Source organism: Helicoverpa zea, chromosome 13 (genome assembly GCF_022581195.2).
Source record: "Helicoverpa zea isolate HzStark_Cry1AcR chromosome 13, ilHelZeax1.1, whole genome shotgun sequence".
NCBI lineage: Eukaryota > Metazoa > Arthropoda > Insecta > Lepidoptera > Noctuidae > Helicoverpa > Helicoverpa zea.
The window spans coordinates 4,732,191-4,751,559 of NC_061464.1; the positions used below are offsets into that span (position 1 = coordinate 4,732,191).

The following is a 19,369-nucleotide window of genomic DNA, read 5'->3' on the forward strand; positions in this document are numbered from 1 at the left end:
TCGCTTGCAGCACGCGGGCTGCGAGTCGCGTTGTGTGGTAGCGGCAAGCGTGCTGACTGCCCGCCGTTGGCTTTTTCATATTGACATTATGAAATATATTACACGATTACTATACACGATTTAATGCTCTAAATTGAATGACAAGTTAAATGCTGGTGTGGAGCGGTGCTGTTGCGGTGCCGGTATAATGTGCCATGACCCTAAAATTTCTGAAAGTTGCTTCTGTACTATATTTAAAATCATTCTGCTATTTCAAACTCGAGGCAGTGATTTTATCTGAATTTTAGTTGCAATGCGTATTATAGAAGATCTGTATATGGGATGCAACATACTACTAGGAAATAGTTGAAATAGATACAAAACATTAAACTGCACTCACCTGATCATGTAACACATCATGCACGCTGTCTAAAGTAGTGAGAAATTCAGTCAAATTTGTGCCTAAACATTTAAAAGCTCTCTCCAATCGACAGTTGTGGGAGAACGCCGTTAATATTAAATATTCCCCTAATTTTGCCATAAAGTCCTTAGTGCTTACACCTGTAACAAGTTATAGACAATTAAGTACAATATACGACTTATAATAAAACTTATTTTATGCTTAACGTATGGCCGGTTTCATGAAATGTAATTTAGAATTTCATAGCTCGTCTAAAGTGGTTTGAGAGCAATAGTCCCGTTAAAGCTATGAAAAATGAATTAATAAATGTTTTCAAGGTCATAAAGTGAGGTTTGATAGTTCGATTATAAAGTTTTGTAGATAAAATAATATCGTTTGTATAAAAATGACAGAGAATTGAATAGACATGAATTAAAAGTTTGGATCTATGGAATTTCGAACTAAGGACAACATCTAAATTGACAGCAGTACTCATTTATATTAAGTCTTAGTGCTGTATTATAATTTTATAATGTTCTATTTTTCTGGTGTATTTTAATTGAACATTAATAAACAACATTACGAAAGAGAATCGTTTTTAAGTACCTATAATCTCGTAAATTTTCAGGACGTATTGGTGCCTAAGCTAACGCAAGTAAACACAATATGGAAAGAGACGAACAAATGACACCTGGACATAGATATAAGAACATGATACAAGTACCTTTGTAGAGGATTAGAATTCTAACAACTGAATCGTAAATAATCGAAATGAACTCGAATTTCAACTTGACAAATATAGCGTTTCGACAGTACTACGGAAATTGCTATTGTTCAATCAACAATGAGCCAACAATATTGGTTTCCTTATCAACTGTTTCGACAAAATGGGGTTGGCCTGTATTCGATGTAATGCTGACACATTTTAATTATCTTTCATCGTTTTGTTTATTATTGGTGTTTAATTAAATTATGGTGATTTTATGCTTTTTGGTTGCGGTTTTTTAATATTGGTGTATTTCTTGATAACGAGGACGGATATAGTGGAAGTGGACGACCGAAGAAACGAGGAATGGATTGTTTGAAAGTCGATATGGTTAGAAAGAATGTTACTTGTGAGTTGTAGCAGACAGAATAGAATGGAAGGAGATTGAAGACATGCTGCGCCAACTCTAAATAAGATTGAGATAAGGGCAGGAGAATTATTTATTTATTTATTTAACTTTATGCAATCACAAAATGAATTACAAAGGCGGACTTAATGCCATAGGCATTCTCTCCAGTCAACCTTAGGGTGATACAGAGATAACATAGTGATGAATGATGATGATGATGATATTTCTTAATAGTCAGGAACAGACTAAGATATATTTTTATAATATTGAAACCCATTTTTCATGATTCAGTCTAGTTAGTATTCTACAAGAAAATTTAATACCTAACAAAGTTTTACGTATCAAAATTACTATGCACTCCCTTCACTATTAGCCGAAATATTTAATTTAATAATGCCATCATTATTAAGTCATTCTCATTCAAATCATTATCATTATTTCTTTAATATTTTCCATATTCAAACATTACTATTTATCAAGCTCTATTTAATCTCTTGATGAATCAAAGCGTTACATCTCAAATTTAATAAAAAAGCTAACCATTAAAATTGATACCAGTATTAAATAAAAAATAAACCCTATAATGAGCTGTAACTGACGTATTTCATCGCCTAGTTAGCCATTACGCACACAACGGTTATGTGAAACTGTAATTGATCAATTTACGTTAAATCACTTTAATCTATCTTGTCTATGGAGGAGTGGGAGTAATGACATTATTCATGTCACCCAGCTGCTAAAATTATTATCATTATATTGAAAATTAACTTTGTTAATCCAGTTTTAACATTGTTTTATTCTTTTTTAACATCGTAAACAAAAGTGTGCAAAAAAATATCTTTTATCTATACTTACTAATATTATAAAGCTGAAGAGTTTGTTTGTTTGAACGCGCTAATCTCAAGAACTACTGGACCGATTTGAAAAGTTCTTTCAGTGTTAGATAGCCCATTTATCGAGGAAGGCTATTTGCTACTTTTTATCCGGGTTCGTGACGTGGTTCCTACCGCTGAAACCGCTGACAGAAGCTAGTTTCGTATAAAATCTTCGACTTGTCTAAATTGGAACGACTATTTATTTATATTATATCTTCAACTTATCTAAGTTGAAAAGGACTATTCAAATCCATCTGTTTTCTTTCTTAGACCTGTCAGATTTTTCTACCCAAAAATCTTTTCGTAAAAAAGAAAAATAGCATTAGAACTGTCAGGCTGTCAGTCATTTACGTCGAGCTGTGAATCTCGGTTTCACGTTGACATAGAGCTACTCCAAAGAGGCGCAAACAGTTAGTTTTGTTTCAAAGCAAACTTTTACTAGCATTGAATGACGTCACAGGTCGGTCCCGTGACGTCATGGTGTTTGAAAATCGAAGCTCTGTGTTCCATTGTTCTGACGTTTGAATTTTTTATTGTTTTTTTTTTCGATGAATGTATGTAAAAAGGATCTATTGTTTTTTGGTACAATTTTTGTGAAAGGGTGTGATAGTTCATAGAGTTAAGCAATTTTTCAATATTCATAATAATATTGCTGTTTTAATTGCACATCTTTCATTTGTGCAATATTTTAAGAGTGATTGTGCCCTGATGATTGTAAAAATAGACCAATGTCATAAAGGCGGAACTTATTAGTCATACATGGATAAGTTAGGTTCCAGAAACTCGTTCAAGAACTATAGTATGCAAGGACGGCATATTATTATAGGTTACACATATTTTATATGCCCCTAACACGCACATCCCATGACATGACTAGAAGCCATATAATAATATTACCTACAGCATTAAAACTTGTCACTACCCCAAAATTATATTTATTAACCCTCTACTTAATTTAATTTCGTCACAGAATAGGAAATAATGACAAAGTTTCCTAAAAGTTAGGAAAGTCGTGACAGACAGAAAAGTTACGAACAGGGGCGGAGAAATAGCTGTCAACAGTTTTGGAAATATATGATGTCAGAATGATTTCGTGTAACAAAGTTAATTTCTAACTTAACAATTAAATAGTTAATATTTACTGCTGTTTGAAAGATTCTTTACGATATTATCCATCGACTTGAAGAAGTCTTTGAGTCACGCAAAAATATAAAAGAAATACTAAGTGTCGAGTGACTGCATTAGTGACCGACTTCTAGATTGTTCATACAATTTATGCACCATTCTCACTTTACAACCTACAAAGAATAAACTAGAAAATAAACTTCTTAGAATAAGTATGTTTATTTACCTACATTTTATTTTGATCACGACGTTATTTCCAGCCATATAAACGTCTTCAAAGAACTTTGTATACAATATTAATGTCTCCATTATACTAGAACACTGATGGATGGATACTTACTGTCCGTTGCCCGCACCGCATCGTAAATTTCCTGTAAATATGCGTAATTCCTACACGTTTTCACATCGTCCGGCAGTCGTCTTCTGTGAACAAAGTGAATATTTTTATATTATGTATGTATTTTTATGCCAGTTAAACAGGAATGGGTTGTAATAAAATAACAATAAAAAGGGTATGTTTCAATTCTGTTTTATGTTTCGTTTGTTTGTGTTGATATAAATTGATGTATGTATAGGAAATTAAGCGATTTTAATTATTCAGTTACGGAAATAATGCCTAGCTCTTCCATGAAAATTAAAGAGAGGAATAAATTGAGTACTTTTCACTAGTCAACCTTATTGTCGTTTACTGGGCACATATCTGTACTCCAAGTTGATACACAAACTAAAAAATTAAGAAATTCATGCTTAGCAGTCACTTAGTCTTTACTTCTTTAGTCCAACAATTACATAAAGTATCTATCAGAAATAAATGCCGCAATTACCAAAACCAGTTAAAAACAAACGCCTAGTTAATACCGAACCATTTAGAACAATATACCAGTCGTTTTGGTAAACAAACAAAACAATAATTCTTGGAATATCTCTTAAGCTGTACACGTTCAATTTAAGTTGTCTCTGCAATTAAATAAATCTTACACGTTGACTTTAATTTGATGTTTTTCGACTGAAATCGTCTCTTGTTTATGTTTTTGTAATACAATGGTAAATAGATGGAAATGCGTGTACTAACTTCGAAAAGTAAGTGGCAAAAAGAATTGTAATTAATATTTTAAGTTAACGAAAAATTTATTAGAACATATTTACATGACGTAAAAATAAACTTATAATATAGCACCCTGGTTGGTAACCATACCTTTGAGCCGTTTGGGGTTGAAACCCTCGGACCGTGGGGTCCAAGTGCTCATCTGCTTTTTAAGGATCTGTCAAAGCGACTTGCTGACACTTCAAGTGACCCAAAGGCTGGTTTTTATTTTGGTCAAAAATTAAGCATTGCCATCCAACGTGGCAATGCTGCCAGCCTCTTGGGTACATTCCCGGTGGGCAGCGATAAGGAGTTTTTTGATGCCATTTTATAATTGTTTTTAGTTGTATATATTTTAAGTTAGATTTATATACATAATGATAAGAAAAATTATATATATATAATAATAGTTGTAGTATATATGTAGTGAATATGTATACAGGTAGAAATAATGACTGGTTGAGGCCCGCGAAGTTGGGTGGACATAATATAATATAGGTATACCGAGACATCCCTAGACCGACCTTTTAGATTTAGTTGTAAGAATTCGATGCGTGTTTGCTTTCATACAGAACTTCGATTGCCAGTCGTTTATAAATACATAGAAACCCAATTTACTAGATTAAACAATTTCAACACATTTAGTTATCAGCAATAATACGTAACAGTGCATTTCCCTGCGCATTGTGACGCCACACTGCAATAATTTGGTTACAGTGTAGTGCAGAAATAGTGGGTTAACATAGACCGTTATACATAGGGTACGTGACTAAATAACAACCCTCTCACTAACACAGGAAAATGTTAAAGAATACCAATATTGGGACATTAAATTTTTTTTCAAACTGTGCTCACTGGCGATAGGAATTTCATTCTGTATTGTGGGGAAATATTTTATTTGTGTAAGATTTTATACGTACAATAAATAACCACAAATAAAAATAGATTTGAAAAGTGAAATTTCTTATAACACATACAATCAAAATACATTTAGGCCAAAATATACTTCCATTGCCATTATAAATTTTAGCTCACACATTTAAAAACGAACAAAAACATAACACGACCAACAATAATAAAGTTATTAAACTGGCCCAAAATTCTTGCCTCGCAGTGTAATACCAAAAACCACCGCCATTAATTCTGGCTACATCAAAGGACCTTTAACCTAATCGCCAACAATTTGTGCCAAAGCAGTGCCAATATCACTGTTGGTGACAAATATCGTGATTCAAAGCCGACAAACAGTATTTACAGTTAATTGCATGAAAACAGAATCACAATATTACTCACACAAATTTGGGCGCTGTTTTACTTTTGTAGATCCTCATAAAGAACCTGGCTATATTTACCCAGATTTGTTTAGACTGGCGGTCGACCCTGGTATAGGTATAAAATGGTTAGGAATAAAACTCGATAATAACGCACTCATTTCTTGAAAAGCACTCTTAATAAAAATTTAATGTCACAAATATAAAAAAGAAATAAAAAATCTACCTATCTGTATATTTCAGTAGGTAACTATATATATTTTTTTTTAATCTGAAACGTCATTTTCACTTAATGTTAAAAGCTATTTTAATATAAATAGTAGGTAATGAACCCTGACCCAAAAACCTGGCACTTAAGTGTAAAACATTATTAAGATCACACGCAATTCCAGTCACTAGCTATACTCAGGTACAAAGCAAAATAATAATTATAGCATAACTAGTAAGTTTTGATTTAGATGGATGTAAATTCAGAGCTAGTTTTGTTGATTATAAGGCTTCCTATATAAGGCATTATTGTGGTGTGTTTCAAGTTAATATTAGCTATTTCTTGAGGTTTTGCTCACGCCTCGAGGGAACTACTTCGAGAATATGGATAAAGCCTACCTATATTATAGCCTGTCTCGTTAAATGAGCTATCTGACAGTGTTTTTTTTTAAATCAAGTACTCATTCGTATAATTTATGCTTTCAAACTATTCAGCTTTTTAATCCTTATTCCTACCTACCTACCTACTAATACCTAATACTAAAAGTGCGAAAAAGTGTTTGTTTGTAAAATTTTTATGCCAAAACCGATTGAGATAATATTTTTATCTGCTTGGCATATACATAGATGTAACTTTGGAAATGCATGTAGACAATATAAAAGTAAACCTGCCAGTTTTTCTGTTTCTTCTAACTCAATAAATTTTGTGTAATGTGCATATTAAATCAATGTTTTTTTTTTATTTGATATAGGCTTCTTTTTTACAGGTGTCGAACGCAGTACGTTCGGGACGCGGACAAATGTGAGTATAAGAGTAAAATAAAATAGTAAACTTACAAACAATTGTATTTGTCATAATGTTCCGCTTGATTTTTGGTTAGTGCTGTAACCGCTGCGTGGAGACACTCGTTCTGGAACAAAGACAAATAAAATATTTAGAGTTTTCATCAAGTAAATAGCTACAATAGAGTCTCTTTATTCGTTTACAGATTCTAGTCAAACATAAAGACATTTTTGTTTTTTTATAAATTGACCTATTAAAGCTCTTTCGAAAAGTCAAATTATTTGCCCGGTTTCAAAGAATAGGTCTCGTGGACAAGAACCGGCAAAAAATTACATAGGATATAAGAAAGTGTGATGCTAATAAACACTCGCGAATTCAGATTCAAACTCCTTTTTGTACCTACTGGTGACTATCATTATACTGATCGACTAAACGTGCTATACTTATTTTATTATATATCCATTGCCCGAAAACATAATGTTTTAATTTAATTCGTTCCAAAATCAGAATAACCCTTTGTCTGGGCTCTACACATGTCTATTGTCTATCAAATCTCCAACATTATTAATAGACAAGGCCTTTCATATAATTCGAAGCCATCCCTTTAGTTCTACGCTCCGATGCGTAAAAGGGCCAATTTCCCTACATATTCTTACGAGGCGTGGTGCCTATATACTCGCAGCTTAAATGCGGTTTCTTGATGAATTGTCTGTGGTAAGACAATGGACGCCATAATTCCACTTAGTTTTACAGTGTGATTTATTTAAGTTTTCATGCTGTTGGTATTTTAGTTTAAGATTAATTTTCAGTTGAGCGTGTCAAAACATTGAAGAGTATTTTAATGTGAAGTTAAAGGCATGAGATAAACAATCTTCTGAATTTGAAATATTTAAGCCTGCTATCATATAATAGCACAAAAATAACAAATCTGAATAAATAAAAATAATAATTTTCGCGTCATTTATGAGTTGACACAAAGGTAACAAAAAAAGTCATAGCTTATTTTCATTTTTCTAAAAATCACCTTACTTCACAAAAAAAAAACTTTTACTTTGAATTAAAATATAACTTAACCAACTGAAAGCAAATACCGATATATCATTCACTAAGAAACACACCGCTTAACCCCATAAAACCATACTTCAACCTTCTTTGAAAATACCTCATTCATATACCGGTGGATACGCTATTGATATTTTCAGAGGCTTGCAACCCTGCATATAAGGCTTCTCGGCCTTACTAGTCGGCTTACCGTCTCTGCTGATCCGGTTAACACCTGATCTAATTCTATGAGAACGGATATTTTGACGTGTATTATGTGTATTTAGCCTACAAGTTTTAATTATCCTAAAAGTAGAGGAGGTTTGAGAAATCAGGCAAAATATATTTTTTTTTGCTTGAATTTGCATGTGGTAAAATCAAGATAAACACGATGATATGTATTTTTTACTACATAGATAGAGAGATAATTAGTCTTTGGATATAAGAAGTTTATATTGTAAAATTGTATTTACGTTCCTAAAAAATACTAAGTAATTGATATAATTACAACATTACTGTTTTATTCATAAAAATATAAGAGCATGTGTTGAATCTATCATTTTAGGGGGGCAAGACTAATTCCAAGAAAAACATCGGACCTTTACTAAACACTTTTAGAAATAAAAAACCAGATATAATGCCAGTACAACTGGCCACTCAACACAGATACGTATGCTCAACAGTCTGAAGCTTTAAATTTCCGTAAAGATACGGAAATATGGCCTATTTTACCACTTCTTTCTTGAACAAGGTGTCTGTCTTAATATCAGTTTTCAGATACTCTTAAAAGCATCTCTCATATCTAAGCTATTTATTACACTTTACTTGGACAAAAAATGTTAGAACATAATTTCTTTCGGTACAAATGATGGCATCTGAAACCTCATGATAGGTTTTTTTCTGCTCAGAAAAAACGAAGTAATATAGTAAAATACTAGCTGTATAACTGCGGTTTCACCCACTTCCCACGGTAACTACTGCCAGGATAAAATATAGCCTATGTCACTCGGAAAGAGTGTATCTTTCCAACAGCGAAATAATTTTTCAAACAAAATGATGTTTCCTCTTAATAAAATAAGTATAGATTAGTATTTAAATCATGAAAAAAAAACAACAACGAACTAAATTCAAACTTCAAACTCTAATTCCTGGTATCCAAAAATAAAACGATCAAAGCAGAAACAAATTACTTGAACGGCCATTCAATGGTAGGCTTTTATCAAATAAATTAAAAACTTTCAGACAGTCAAATCAGTGTAATAAAGCGAATCAATCAAGATAAGTTACCGAGCTAAATTAATTGGTAGATTTTCGCTGTCGGCGATCCCATTCATAAACAATAAAAGGTATTTTATTTGCTTTTATTTTGTTTTATTGAAATTAAATAGAAAAGGGCTTTTATTTTAGCTATATCTGATTGTTGTAATTATAGGAACCTACCTAGTTCTTGAAAAATATTATGCTGTTGGTCGAGATAATTCACCTAAAACTTAAAGAAGGAAGTTAATATCATTATGAATACGAACTTCTATGAAATTGGCTCAAATCATGACATCGACAACGCCCGACCGCGCGTAGACCGCTACAGCATACGCTTAACGTCGCGGTGCGCGGTGTCGTGTATGAATCATCCGTGTTCTATGCGAATGCGAAAAATATCAAATCTGGTTTCGGCAGTTTGGTTCAAACTTCATCTCAAATGCAAGAAGTCCGTAATACTGCCAGCTTTTTGGATGCGCTCTCAATAGATAGAGATGGTCAAATATTTGAAGGCCTTTTATTTTTATGTTAATACTTATTCTTTTCAAAAATAAATAGGTACCTAGTTCCATCAGGAATTTGATGATCTTATATCTAAATATCCAAACATGCTTACACTCGGTTGACAATTCGCTTCGTATTTGATATTCATACGTCTGCGCTGGTCGTTGCAAATGGATATCGGCCTACAGAGAAATTGCTGGCAGCAGCTCAGGGGAATTAAGTCAATCCAGTGACATACTAAATCCAACCGTAAAGCCTAACGTTAGCTATGGAGACCTAAATATTTATTAATACTTATAGGTTTGTAGTTATTTACATGGTGTAATTTTGTATGTAAATACAAGAACGCATTTTATTAACTCCGGGACTTTTCCTAGTAAAATCTCTGGATACTAGCCATTGTTTTTTTTAGCATTTGTTAGTATTTCAATTTATTTCAGTTTATAGTATTAATATATTATTAAATTGTTTTTCAATTGACCTATCTTATGCCATCATCAGACAGTTGTTAGACTTTCTAGCTTCTGACTACCCGAAATGACTGAAATGTGACCTTAATTTGACCGTAGCACAAAAAAGTAAAACAATAAATATTCAAAGTTATCTACCCCACTAAGAATAGACTATGATTATAAAGGGGCTTACTTAACTAAAATCACAGTATGTAATACTACACCTTAAGTGAACGCCAAGAGTCGGTGACGTCACGGCTAGATGAATGGCGGGAAATTGATCAACATGGCCGCCGTATCGGGTGCCTAATGGGTGGCGTGATAAGTTTGTTTTTATTTCTCTTAGCTAACCAATTTAGGTAAGAAACGAGTTTAATTAATGGAAAATTTGTAGTGTGATTCAGTCTTTCTGTAGATTTTTTAAAAAGTAGGGAATAAAGTCTTGGTTTGAAATAAGAAGGAGCAATAAATAATCAATCAAGAATGACAGTTTTTCACAAGAGATGGCGCGAATTAATACATGCTCAGATTGATAATCGGAGGAGTTTGATAGTCAGGTTTAGCTAGATGTAAAGTTTACACCGAATAACTTTGCATTTATAAATAAGCTACACCTCAAGTGAACGCCAAGAGTCGGTGACGTCACAGCTAGATGAATGGCGGGAAATTGATCAACATGGCCGCCGTATCGGGTGCCTAATGGGTAGCGTGATAAGTTTGTTTTTATTTCTCTTAGCTAACCCATTTGGTTGCGAAACGTGTTTAATTGCTGGATAATTTGTACTGTGAGTCATGGTGTGGGATTTTCTGAAGTTAGATAAAAAAAACTTGGTTTGTAATGCAAAAGGAGCAACAACTGATCAATCAAGAATTTCAAAAATGACTTATGTGTGTAGCATATGTGACTTAAATCATTACTATTAGAATTATACTTAATGGTTTTTTTTTTTTTTTTTTTAGCTTTATCATATTAGTATACTGGGTATTTATTTTTATAATCTATTTCTACAATGTACACACTATACATATATACAAACTTAAATTAAATTGAAATTAATTTACTTAAATTGAATAGAAACTCAGATTTTAATGATGATCAGTGTTGCACTAAATAACCTTGCATTTCTAAATAGGATAGTTTACGCTAGATTCATGACCTCTCTTAAGATCCGCAGAAACAAATACGGAAAAAGTCAAATGATTAACTTCAGAAATGCAAAGTTATTTTGTAACCGTATTAGGGACTGCAGGAAACAGCCAATATAGCAATGACAATATTATTAGGTAGATTTTCCTGATCCTTTGTCAAAAACAGACGTGAATGGATGACACAAATAAATAATTTTACAAAATAAATTAAACTTATGAAATATTCTTCATGACAAATAAATCAAATAATACGACAGTCATTTAAGGAACCTTTCTAATTGATGGCTTAAAATGACAAGTGTCCCAGATGAGGCTGATTTCAAATTTAATAAAGCGATGCGATATTTTATATTAAGACACTGACAATGGAGTGATTGAAAGAGATAGTCAAATTGAAAATCTGATGAGAGAGAAAGAGAAAGGTACGTAGTAATAAGAGGAGAAACGATTTTAATTTAATAAATAGGCAAACTGTTTCGGCGAGGCACTTCAAAGGAAATTTTATTAATTGATGTTCAAGATGTGTTTTATTTATGAACTAACTATACAGTAAGTTGTATTTTACGAAAAGGCTCTCTTGTACCTTGAAATTTTTTTCTTGAGAAAAAAAAGTCCCAAATACGTAATCTAAATAAAGTGACATTGTGAGTATAACAGTGACAGATGAAAACGAAGAAAATATGCCTTCCAAGAAACACCAAAACTTGAAAATTACTTTTCATTACATTTAAGTTCTTCAGAAGAAAACATTTAGACCAAGTATTGTTTTATGTAAAAAACAAATTAAGTATAGAAATGACACACTCAAAGACATAGAAGAATTTGTTGACGTTCACGTGTATGAAGATGTGTTTATCTTGAGTAGCAATTACTTTGTGGAATTTAAAGGACATGGAGTCACGAGGAATGAGTTTGGTACAAGTTAGGAATGAATAGCGGATGTTTATTTTCAGGCTAGAACAAACTAAGGGCCTCTTTACAACAACGTCTGAGGTTGGCTTCCAGTCTATCTTGAGGCCGCTGAGTACCGGTATTTTACATGGAGAAGATAACTAGTTTTACATGTTCAGGAGTGGAGTTGAGAGAATTATGATGGGCCAGAGTATCAACAGTTATTTGTAAAGTACAAGTAAACCATGTAGTTGTTTGTTGAGAATGCAGATTAATTAATCCTCTTTGAATCACGAGCGTAGTTATTCTAGTGAAAAATCCTAAGCGAGTTGAGGAATTAGAAGTAAAAGATACATAAAAACTTTGTTTCGGGTGACACGTTATACCCTCCTCACCTCTTTTGTTTTTCTTTGTGCGTAGACTCCAAGAAAAAGATACTAATAAAATTATTCAGGATGGCCCTGAGATCTATCAATATGGCGTCACTGTTTTTAAGCAGCATGTTTGAGAACAACTGAAATAAACACTATATTTATAGAGTTTTGGGTTAGAAAAGATTAAATCTTTTCACTTGAACCACCATCTACACTTCGTTTAGAGGTAACGCCGTAGACATAGTTTTGTAGTACCGGGAATTGCCTCCATCTGTTTAATTACATAATATACGTAAGTTTCAGATGAATCTAACAAGTGCTTTCATTGTTGGCAAGGCAAAACATGTCATGAACTTTAGAACGAATATATGTTGATATTCTGAGTACCATTCGTTTGTCCGCGTGGATAGGAAACTTGATTATTTGAAGATTCAAAGGACATAAAAAACAGACAACGACTTTTGTCAAGGGATTTGGTGGTTAATAGCCCAAGTAGCATTCGGGGTTCTATATAAGATGTCTAGTCGTTCACATGTACTCTACAAGCTGTGTATGTCAGCTGTACATGAGCTGTATAGCTTGATATAATGGTTTTATTGAACCAGTTTGGGCACAAATTAGACAGCCTTAAGTTCACTATGGCTGTACATTAGAAGTATAATAGCATTATAATAGCAGTTTAAGTAGTAACATCGGACTTAAGGCTGACTTACGGCACTATATGGAACGCAGTGTGAACCATTCAACGTGCATGAGTGTAATAAAGAGTAATAAGTGGCTAAATACACAGCCTTCACAGTTAAAATCGGACAAAAGTACTCCAGTAAGCTACCTTAAATTCACTTGTGTCCTAAATTATTTCCACATTTTCATATATTAGTTTGACAATTGTAAGGAGTGCATGGATTCGGGGCAAACTAACTCCGGCGGATTATTATTATAAAATAACATGCGGTAGTACCTGTTTTATATACTATATCATGTTAATGCCATGGGAATGCAACTTTATCGTGAAATGTATACATATTGACAATTAAAATTTTCACGCGCCTCTGTAAAAACGCTTTATTCATTTTGAAATATTTAAAACTGGCTGAGAGGAAAATTTACATCTTCAGTTTTTGATATTTTATTGGCATTATAATTATACTACGGTAATTAATTTTAACATGAAACCAAAACTCATTCGCTCTATCTGCGTATTTTGTGATAAATCTGCATTAATCTTGTAGATTTATTTGGTAAATATTTTAGGTTACGTAGAACAAAATGGTGGAAATGAAATACGGCTATGTGAACTGTTATATAGCCCTTCTAACAGCCTACAGTCCACATGTGAATGATTTAAACACCTCTGTACAGATAGTAAAAAAAAGGTTATTTTAAGTATCACAAACAAGTCCTAATACAGCTACTGGCTGTATAACAGTCTAAGACAAGTAGACATAACAGCCTTTGGCTTTATAAATGACCAGAAGTGTTCTGTTAAAATGCTAGCTCTATAACATCGAACAAGTAGGCCGTTAAACAGCGGTTGCCGTATCTCTACCCTACTATAATGCTCTTAGTCAGAAAGCTGACTAAAGGATAGTTTTTAGAGTAATATAACACCCATAACCGTATAAAAGTATTACTCTACACTCCTGTAAGTCCCTTAGACAGGCATAGGTGTAAATAATTACAATAATGCAGCTAATACATCACGAGTGAACTGTAGTAATGCTTTAAGTTCACCTGTGAACTAAATGTGTACTCTTAAATGGAACAAAATGCTACTTGGGAGCAAACCTCATAGCACAAAGTGGGACTTTGTGCTATGAAGTTTGCCACCAGTCGATCGCTACAGCCTCGACCGTTTGTCAATCATCAAGGCATCAAGGGCTGATGGTTGCCAATTGGGGCAGGACGATGATGGTCTGCCCCCTTACATCCTAAAGGTATGTGTGCGTGTATGCAATAGGTACCTATATCACACTAGATATAATATACTGCTATGAATGTGTAAATATCTTTGCTTAAATGGAATAAATTTAGAATATTGGTTTAGCAAGTATATAGAAAATATACTGGTAGGTACTAGATATTCATATATCATAATTTGTTGTAGATATTTACTTATTCTTCTTCTTATCGAATGAGCTGCAGGTTTATTAACTAACAAGGCCTCCGAATTTCCTCAAACCCGCCTGACGGCCTCTCGTGAAATTATAAATTACCAGCCGTATCCATGACAATAAAATTATGTTTTGCTAATATTCAGTCCACGATACCACCCTTAACGAAGGAGAGAAGTAAAGATGTAAATATTTGCTTAATGTGTACTCAAAGTACGTGCTTCGGTGTTCGAGCGACTCCTAATTTCCGAAATACGGTCCTATCGCGGTTGCTCGCACAGCTATGGAATATTTAAACTTCGTTTTATGTTGATGTTATTAATGTTTTGGGAACTAAGATTTGTTTGTATGGGTATTGGGATATTTTTGGAGTTAGTGTGTATTGTTGTTTTGATAGGATGATTTTACATACAGTATCTATGTACTTATAAATTATGGCCAAAATTTGAGTTAGTTCAGGTAAGGGGTCGTTTCGCCTAATTTATAAAATTATTGTAATTTTACATTTCGACGGCTCCTAAGTATACTGAGTCAACAAACAAATTTTGCGAATTGCACTTTTTTATGTATTAACAGAAATAATAACAATAACAATATTGTAAATACACAAAAAAGTGCGATTCGCAACATTTGTTAGTTGACTCAGTATCCTTAGGAGCCGTCGATTTATGCAAGTTGTATACATACCTACTCAAAAATATCATTTATAAAGGCCTCGATTGACACTTTCGAGCCACTTTAATTCTTACTGATTGACTACTAATCCAACATTTTAAAGACAATCATATGTATTACAACTAATCCACTTAATCATCATATCTTCCTTTCAATTGTTAAAAATCGGAAAATGAAAACTGCTGAACCAAAAAAGCCTTAATCAAAAATATGCCGTACATACTACCCACATTTAAGTTACATCAATATCGTTCGGGATCCAAAGCCCCAACTATTTCAATCGAACATTCCTTTGGCAATAGATAAAGTTTTGCTCAAACATACGAGAATAGAATTGGTATCATTTATCAAGGCAATAATTAGTGCACCTGGATTCTGTGTAATTTATTATCCTGATTTACGGTAGGTTCCTGATTAAATAAGAAGGTATTAGGTAGTACATTGATCATTGAAGTATAAGCCTGATTATGGAACAGTGTGGCTAGAACTGGACTCCTTTAAAACGCTCATATTCGTATATACAAATGTTTCTTTCTTCCTCATTTTAAGAATAGACTGCTGTCTATTTTTAAGTAGTACCGTCAGAAGAGGTTCTTAGGAGAAAGCGTTCTAAGCCACCACTTTATTTTTGTCTAGCTGTAACTCCTGATTAGTTGTTCCACATCTTTTTTTAGGAGATCAGCAACACCCCCTGCTGTGGATGCAGCGTGAGGGAGCGTTAGGATCTTACTCACTAAAACCATGATGGGTTTTAATCAGCAAAATCTTTCTTAAGCTCTTTATGTGCAAGGGCCGCTGTAACTCTTTCAAATAATCCCGTAGCGTAGGAGTGGTTCCACACTTCATTCTGACAGCCAGACTAGCTAAATCAAAAGCCTAAAGCTTTTATTCTACAAATCCCAAAGAAGGAAAGACTACTCCCATATTCATAAAATGATATAATAAGATTATTTGTTCGCTTCCATCAAAGATTTTATACAAAGCCCTTTCACGTCCACGGAGTATTATTTCCATCGCTTTATAATAGTGATTTCGATCAATACTTGGCATAGACAAGACTTTGCTATGAATGATAAGGCAGAGCCTTCAATGAAATCAAAGGCGGCCATTAATCATAGAAGAATATTTGGACTATCGCCTGATAGAATTGGGAAATATTAGTTATTAATAGGGAGTAATAATTTTGGTTAGTCATAATCAGTAATGGAGTCTACTGAAGTACACTACTTATTTCAAATTACTACCTAATTAATATAAAGGAAAAAACATGAAATGAAAATCCTCTTAAACCTTATAATATGCACACATATTTGCATATACAAAGATATACTTGAATCCGGTAAAAAGATATCGTCCATGTTGTGTCTAGGGTAAATGACAGTGCAAATCCAAAATGTGAAAAGGAGTCGTTCCATAATAAGTCTAAGTCCCGATTGTGTGTAATATTTGAGTAATATTTGCAATAATTTCTAGTCCTATAATAATAATAATAAGTCTTAGTAAATACACTAGAAGAAACATTGTGGAACCGGTGGAATATCGCCTGAAGTTTAACTCAAACCTCGTTTTCCAATAACAGGCTAAGTTTCCCAAACAACTGCTATTAAAACCTAATTGAAACTATAGTTGAACGGACCTGTTGCTCATAAATACCATTTAGGTTACCCTTCAGTATCAATTTGAATTCTGTTAGTTTTACACAGAATTTTGGTAAACTAGTGGTTTGAAATGCCTGGAGAAATAGCTTGTAGTATTTTTCGACAGTTGAGCTAGTCAAAACAGGGACTATCGTTCTGAAAAGACCAGTAGTTTTTGAAATATTGATGCACCCAGTCCATCAAAAAATAACCTAATAAACGTATAAAGCAACCCCTTAGTCTAGTGTCATATCATCATATTTTAAAGAAAATTCCAAAAGCAAAAACAATACGGATAAAAATCCTTCAGGAAGTTTAAGAAAAACAATACAAAGTTAAAACCTTGACTTTCATAAGTTATTCCAAAGAATAAATATGCTATTTCATCTTTGCTCTTACAAAGCGACAGAGCGAAGATATTGAAAAACAAACTATCTACGTTGCTGTAAATTAAAAAGCACAAAGAAAACAGACTTAAATTGAAAAATAAAAGTACGCTCTTAATATACAAGCGCTGAGATGAAACGCTTTTGTTTTGGCCATTAAACCAGCGGAATACCTGACAACAAAATTCACGATCAAAAACGCATTTTTAATGGAAAAATAACAACAAAAATGGGTGGAATAAACAGTAAAAAATAATATAAATAGTTTTTATTAAGAAATGAACTATAATAATTTTGCTGATCAAATAAATGGACTAAAAAAGTTTTGAAAATTAGCAAGAAAGTAAATTTTTTATTTTCACTAAATAATGCAGTGGTTTCAAAGAAAAAATACCTGAAATTATAGCTATCAAAATTATCTCGTGGAGCTACGTTTTCATTTTAAATTGAAATTACAACCTCATTTACTTCTACCACTGTTATTTTCAATAAATATTTATCGCTCTTAAAAATACTCAGTGGTTTAGTGGCTCAACGATCATATTCTGTTTTGTACTTCCTGACTTTTTGAACATCTCCGTTTGAGAAATGAGATTTATTCAAAACTACTTATAACTTTTATAACAAGAGGTATTTTAATATAAGCTAGCGACACCATTCTCATTTCTTCGCCTGATAATGGGTTTTGCTTATGATCGGGTCGTAAGAGGAATTATGTATGGTGGGAAAATAATACTTTCATAATTTATTTTTAACATGATTATCAGGTGATTTTAAAATTACTATTTTATTTTGATTGTATTTATTGCAATTATATTATGCATATTATCTTTATCCTGTATGTATGTAGGTACAGTAACCTAATAAAATCCATTAACACTATCAAAATAACAAATTGTAATAGTACCTACGTGGTGTCGTCAAACAATCGATGTGACAGCCACTATCAGTCATAGTGGTCATTTATATTATATTTGTACGATATAATTATCGGCACGAATCTTGAGCTCTGACCTTCACCTGCGCAGAAGTAATTTATTGGGTCCCTTTTGTGGTATGAAGTGAGGCGCGGGAGCGGGCTAAAGCGGTGATTGGCCCGCATTGCATCGCGTCATAGCCGTCACTCGGGATTGGTTCTTTGCTAATAAATTACTTCTGCGCAGATGTAGGTCAGAGCTCAAGATTCGTGCCGATAACTATACCTATATAAAAGCGGAAAATGTACTTTATTATTGTACGATATGTGCTTATAAATAAGTGGAAATGTACTATAGTTATTACCAAGTCCGATTCATATCATTACCCATTTATCAACAGTCGGACAGGCTAAATACGGATACTACTAATTGTAGCTTCCATGAGTGATTGATATTGCTTCATTTCTTTTTCATGCACATGTTTACATAACAATCGGGTTTATTTCGGAAGGTAACTATTAATCAAGCCTTTCGGAGCTCCAGGCTTGTCTCTTTGTTTAATTAGGATAATAACAGACGTAGATAAATAATAATTAAATTTGGGTATAGACTTGTATTTTTATACAAGTATAAAATGATAAATGAAAATTGAGGAAAGAAATCGAAAACTTTCTACATCTATGCATTGAAACAACGTAAAGTGTAGAGGCACATTTTAAATTCCTGCAGCCGACTGAAACTGACGACCGCACATACCGCGACTGCATGAAGTTGACCGCAGCTGCACTACTGGTTTGTATTTATTTATATGAAACCGTTTTGGATCGAACGTCGTGGTGGCCTAGTGGGTAAAGGGCCAACCTCAAGTATGAGGGCGCAGGTTCGATCCCAGGTCAGGCAGGTACCAATGCAACTTTTCTAAGTTTGTATGTACTTTCTAAGTATATCTTAGACACCAATGACTGTGTTTCGGATGGCACGTTAAACTGTAGGTCCCGGCTGTCATTGAACATCCTTGGCAGTCGTTACGGGTAGTCGGAAGCCAGTAAGTCTGACACCAGTCTAACCAAGGGGTATCGGGTTGCCCGGGTAACTGGGTTGAGGAGGTCAGATAGGCAGTCGCTTCTTG

General features: G+C 33.4%; 1 protein-coding gene across 1 annotated transcript in view; it reads right to left on the reverse strand.

The window, feature by feature from the left end:
* Nucleotides 1-19,369, reverse strand: part of LOC124635532 (head-specific guanylate cyclase) — a 106,137-nt gene that overhangs the window by 49,207 nt on the left and 37,561 nt on the right. The window contains exons 3-5 of the mRNA XM_047171436.1: nt 6,894-6,967; nt 3,835-3,917; nt 380-540 (exon numbers count right to left, since the gene is read on the reverse strand). Coding sequence (XP_047027392.1) covers nt 380-540; nt 3,835-3,917; nt 6,894-6,967 — 318 coding nt within the window. The remainder of the gene's footprint in view (nt 1-379; nt 541-3,834; nt 3,918-6,893; nt 6,968-19,369) is intronic.